The sequence below is a fragment of the Aplysia californica genome, unplaced genomic scaffold (assembly GCF_000002075.1).
Source record: "Aplysia californica isolate F4 #8 unplaced genomic scaffold, AplCal3.0 scaffold00020, whole genome shotgun sequence".
Classification (NCBI taxonomy): domain Eukaryota; kingdom Metazoa; phylum Mollusca; class Gastropoda; order Aplysiida; family Aplysiidae; genus Aplysia; species Aplysia californica.
Window position 1 is genome coordinate 1,749,585 of NW_004797290.1, and position 6,206 is coordinate 1,755,790.

The 6,206-nt window shown below is 40.7% G+C and overlaps 1 protein-coding gene across 1 annotated transcript in view; it reads left to right on the plus strand.

The window, feature by feature from the left end:
• Positions 1 to 437: 437 nt before the first annotated feature.
• Positions 438 to 6,206, plus strand: part of LOC118477190 (putative inorganic phosphate cotransporter) — a gene marked incomplete in the record, with an annotated part of 7,020 nt that continues 1,251 nt past the window's right edge. Inside the window, 3 exon segments of the mRNA XM_035972031.1 lie at positions 438 to 607; positions 1,210 to 1,502; positions 2,159 to 2,392. Coding sequence (XP_035827924.1) covers positions 547 to 607; positions 1,210 to 1,502; positions 2,159 to 2,392 — 588 coding nt within the window.

The following is a 6,206-nucleotide window of genomic DNA, read 5'->3' on the forward strand; positions in this document are numbered from 1 at the left end:
GTCTTCGCGGGTGAGTGCACGTGTGTCTGTGCATGTTTGTTTGTGTACATACTCATGTGTGTGTGTGTGTGTGTGTGTGTGTGTGTGTGTGTGTGTGTGCATGTGGGGGGGGGGTGAGGGGTGTATGTGTGTGTGTTGTGGCAACATTACAACGGTTCTGTGTTCTCGAAATATCTTGGCTTTCAGAGAAGAGCCAGATTCCACATTAGCATCTTCATCCTCGTCCTCCTCATCCCTTTATCTACTCCTCACATTTGTAGCATTACTCTTTTTCATCACCACGACCTTTAAGTTTACCTTCACCTCCACCTATCCCGTAGACTGGATGTCCTTCTGGGCGCTTTTGAAGATTTGGCCACCAGCTTCCTCCACTCCTTCCGGTCTTCAGCTATCCTGAGCGTGCCTTTGAGTTCCAGGCCTGTCCATTCCTTGATGTTTTCCTCAGAACTCTTCTTCGGTCTGCCTCTGCTCCTTTTTCCTTAGACGCTGCTTTGACTTTAAGGTATCTAATTTATTTATTATTTGCTCGTTTTCCTGGCAGAGACCATGGGGAGTACAAAGCGAAAGCTGGATCAACGGGCACACGCAGTTGCAAAGGGCCTTAAAGGTTAGTCATTAGGCTGTTCATAAATTGTTCCATCATCATCATCATCATCATCATCATCATCATCATCATCATCATCATCATCATCATCATCATCATCATCATCATCGTCGTCGTCCTCGTAGTCGTCCTCCTCGTAATCGTCGTCGCCATCGTAATTATCGTCATTATCGTCATTATTGCCGTCACCATCATTGATGACTATAACCAACAATTATCAAGTGGTCATCATGATCATCATGCCAACTGATTTTATCTTCACGACGAAAATTAACAATCTCATCTTTAGTAAAACTGTAAACTGTAATCCCCTTTAAAGAAACAACACAGAAATAGAGCCACACAGATACAAGCACATGATACATTCTTTTTTACACGAGAACATATGTATGGAAATTGAGAATACTGTCTAACCTGATCTAACGGCCCCCTGTATAAGACAATCACATGTACAAACGGCCACTTCCTAATTCTCCTATTGCGTATTTTTTAAAACATTATAATGACACCTTGTAAGACGCCCATCTGTCTAAGACAACCACAGTTTTCCTCGATAATGGATGGGAATCTTAGGCAATTCCGAAAATACCCTGAATTCTTTGCAGATGTCCCCATCATGTGGTCATCTCGGATGTGGGTGACCTTCATGTGTTTCTGGGGCATCACCATCGTCATATCTCTCCGGTACAACATGAGTATGGCCATCGTGTGCATGGTTAACCACACTGCTGTCAACGCTCAGAGCAGTGACGATGGCCTGTTCTCCGACGCCAAAAGACTTTTGCACCTATCCGAGTCAGGCGGGGTCAACGGCTCCGCGAATCATTGGCAACCCCAAAAGAACGGAAGGTCTGAGTGTGGCGTCAGATTCGGGAACGAGACAGTTGAACATAATGAAGTATGTTCGTTTGTGTGTGTGTGTGTGTGTGTGTGTGTGTGTGTGTGTGTGTGTGTGTGTGTGATGTGAAAACGCCAAACCTTTACTAACATCTGGACGATAGACATTTATCTTATCTAGTCTCATCGTACGACTGATACTCATTTTCCTTATTGTTCTGGACTAATATGAGGGAACACAATACTCAGTGACAAATGTTTGCCCCTCCCCCTCCCTTCATTTTGTTCAAGAAAAATTAGATGCTGTCCTAATAAACCACGTCTGTATTGGTGGTGATGATGACTATACAAAGCACTTATCTGACTTGTCAGAACAAACCGTTCACGTTGCAATTTTTATATTCATTTTATCGATAATATTAAACCAAAATACAGTATGCATCCACAATTCTGACCATTTCCCTAACAGAGTGTTTACGTTGTTCTCTCTCCCTCTCTCTTTTTCTTTCTCTTTCTCTCTCTTTCTCTTTCTCTCTCAAGAACGCGCGCGCGCACACATGCACGCACACACACACACACACACACACACACACACACACACACACACACACACACACATACACACAAACACGCACTCACACACCTGGCCACAATGTAAGTTTGTATAATAATATATACTTCTCCTTGACGTCTAAACCCCTACCATTATATCACCAGGACGGCCCGCTGCTCTGGTCTAAAGAGACGCAAGGCTTCGTCCTAAGCTCCTACTTTTGGGGCTACGTGGGTCTCCAGTTGGTGTCTGGCTGGGTAGTAGGGCGTGTGGGCAGCCGTTACACTCTGGGACTGAGCGTCCTGGCAGCATCTGTAGCCTGCGTCTTCATCCCCGTGACTGCTATGCACAGTGTAGTAGGTACCATGGTGCTCAGGGCTTTCATAGGATTTGTCAACGTGAGTGAAGGTTTTATTTTCTCTGTCATACGATCTCTTGCAATCAGGAGAAGACGATAACTATTTTAAAATCTGATCGATGAAACGTAATCTAGACTTCAGCTGTTGCCCAACGTCAAAGTCACATTAATATGATAGCCCTCTTTTTATGTCGTTTAAAGAAATTTCAAAATCTGTTGTATTCGACCTTGTATCAAAGTCATCATCAGAATCTTGTTAGTTTGTTCTGGTTCCAACATCGTTACTTAAAAAATGCCCATCTGAGACTTTGCCCTGTGTTTTGAAGATATTAAATTACTCCATGAGAAGCGATGTAGAGCCGGTATGTCTATAAGAGCTGTAATTAAATCTCCTAAAAATTATTAATAACCATAGGCATGACACCCCGTCCAAGCATCTATAACGAGTTAATATCAATGATAAATTAATATAATCAAAGAAGCATCAAAAGTAAAAACAAATTAGGGGTCATATTTTGACAATAAAGTTCATATGGCCGCCCATATCAGTTCACTGTGTAAAAGCCTCATGAAAAAGTGACAACAACGCTTGATACATCCCTAGGTCTCTCAAAACTTGACCATTGTGACTCGCTGTCAGCTGGGCTGTCTCAAAACAACATTTTAAAAAAAGTTCCAGATTATTCAAAAAAAAAGCAGCAAGATTAAACATGAGGAAAAAGAAGACAGAGATCATAACAGCTATTTTGAGTGAGCCTCATTGGTTGTCTATCGAACATCAAATAATGTTTAGGATTGCGACATTCATTGTGTTTCAAACGTTTTAACAACACAGCACTAAAGTACAGTATTACATGGGCCTATTTCAGGTCCACCATTCACCCACAATGCTCAGGCCATCAACTGATAACAAGTTAGCTGTGCTAGGGATAACGTTGAAAGATTTGGAGAAAGGGCGGTTTTCATTCTGGGTTCACCTTTTGGAATACCATTCCATATAAAATCAGGCGAGCGGCAACTTAGATTCAATTTAATAACAGCCTCAAGACTCATCTTTTTAACCGCTTATTTGTGATCTAAAGAATCTGTGAGTCGATTTTTATTATTATCATCCCCATGTGTATGCATGTCAGAACATTTTTTACCGACTAGATATCTACATAATTTGGGGTGACTACACATCCATCTCGGAATGGGATGGCATTCTTTTAGTGACAATAGTATGGCATTTCATATATAGCTTTCATCCGATGAGAGGACTCATTCTTTTTCATATTGTGAATTACAAACCACAACCACATTTTTTTTTATATCAAAGTGTGTATTATTATGTTCTGATTCGTATTTTTATGTCCACATGCTTGTTTATAGTTTAGGTGAATTTCTAATTGTACTCCATGTCGAACGGCGTGTAATTATTTTAGTAGCGTTATTCTTTTAACATCTTTTCGATTGTGTAGGTGTCTGCCTGGAATATACACGTTCGAGCACCTTGTCAAGATGAAAATGTGCACTATAATTAATGCAATTTAATGTTGTAATAGGTCCTCTTACACTTGACTCCTGTTTGATTGTCATGAATAGCAGTTAGCTAACGGACATGTAAACATGAGATGGTCGGTTCGGTGGCTGTCCTTGGAGAAAGAAACTTTACTTGAATTTTACCATTTAGCGCGGTCCCATCGGAGATGGACGTTAAATTCGAAGGTTTTGTCTCTTATATAACCTTATAGTGCACGCGGCTGTAAACCCATACAATTCAGCAAGTTTTCGTCGCCGTTAAAATAGTAGGTCTCTTTCGGTCTCTTTTTGATCACGAACAATACTGAGCCCTCGTAGTTCGTATTTCTACTGCATGGAGCAGTGAGCCGAGCAAGATGGTTTGTGGCTGGCGAGAGAGCGGCAACGCCTCCCACAAAATGTGTAGATGTGGCTGGTTGTGTGTATGTGTGTGTGTGTGTGTGTGTGTGTGTGTGTGTGTGTGTGTGTGTGTGTGTGTGTGTGTGTGTGTGTGTGTGTGGTGGGGAGGATATCTGATTGCTCAGGGTTTTTATTTTGCTCTTTTCTCTTACATCAGGCCCAGAACTCATTCTCCTCCTGGTTAAGAGACTAACCTTGTTTTCCTAAATTATTTCTGAGTTTTGATTCTCGTTAGAGGCTTACAATTTCACACTTTCTGACGCACGTCAGATTCGACCCTTGGCCCGTAACTTCTTCCTGCTAGATCAGTTTTTCAACCTAGAGCGCCACAATAGCCGAATTGATGAAAACTGTATGTTCCTCTTTTCCTTTAGCTGCCTTCACTCTTCCCATCCAACGACTTGCAGCACGTTCTCAAAATTGATAAAAACAACAACCTAAGGTTTCATTTTGATTTCAACTTTAAAGTCTTCCACTGTTACGTAGACGGTACAACAGTGTAGCATTCCTTTTGTTTTCTAACCATAAACCCATACCCCCATTAACGGATCCATTTATGGATTAAAAGTGCAAAGATAACATGCGGCAGGTGTGAATTCAACATGGAATACATAAATTTAGATTCTCAAATAGTCTCAGCGCTCGCTTCACTTGAGGTTCAGTTTTTCTACTCACAACGCGTTTGGAGATGAATAAACATTAGAGCATTGTTTTGTACGTTTAGTAGTAGTAGTAGTATAGGGTTTTACGGCGCGCGCAACTGCGTCATTTTGTACGTTTACTACCATGTAGTAATCAATAAGGAAAAAGAGGCTGGTGTTACATTAGGCTCTTCAGCTGCATTGTGGTGCCATTGTCTCTATCATCCAAACAACAGAGGTTACTGATATACCTCACAGTACAAATGGACAGATCAGTGTACGTGGATAGAGAGTTGTGGTTTATATCTACGGCGTACTGTCAAACTCCATCACACGTCACTTTTCTTTTCGTTGAATTAGTTTTAGTAAGAATTTTACGGCACTTGCAACACAATAAGGTCGTAGAATTGCTAAAGATTAGCGGTGTTACAAGAGAGTAGTAGACATAACATTGAAGGAGGAGAGATAATGGCGACAGATGTTTAATAGGAATGAAGGAGCAAATCACTCAAGAGAACCCGTCAACCAATCGCCGTCACGGTTCGAAAGTCTTAAACACAGGGCGGTCGAGATGACGTTGAAAATTTGGTAAAAGTCTTGTGCAACGTAGGTCAAGTAAGTTTTGATTAGAGATCTCAAGTAGACGTTTGTCTGCATTTTATGCAGAAAGCACTGTATAACTTTGTATATCAAACTATCCTTAACGTTTCGCTCTGGTTGCTTTTACGCCAGGTCTTTTGTAATTGTAAAATAGTAGTATTATGTATAGATTTGATTACAAAGCTCAATGAGTTACCATGGTGATGTGTCAAATTTAAAAACCACATCAGTGTTAAAAGAGGCATTGAATCTAGCCCAAAATCAAGCCTAATTAAAATAAGATTATTTACAATATTATACCTTTCACCAAGCTGGGCATTTTTCAGAAGTTATATTGTCTGCCTTGTAGGGCGTTCAATTTACTTAATAGGTGTTTTATTCTGTTCTATCAAAATTCATTCACGGTCTTCCCCTCTTCTGCTTATGTCCCTTTTTTGTACTTCTATCTTGGTTCATGCTTCTCGCTTGAATCCTTTTGTTGAAATAAAATGTTAAATGTCACCTTGAATAAGACAGCTGTGTCCAAATGGCATAACAGACTGACAGACAGACACAATGACACTCACGCACACACGCACACACACACACACACACACACACACATACACACATACACATACACATACACATACACACAATATCTATCTATCTATCTATCTATCTATCTATCTATCTATCTATCTATCTATCTAT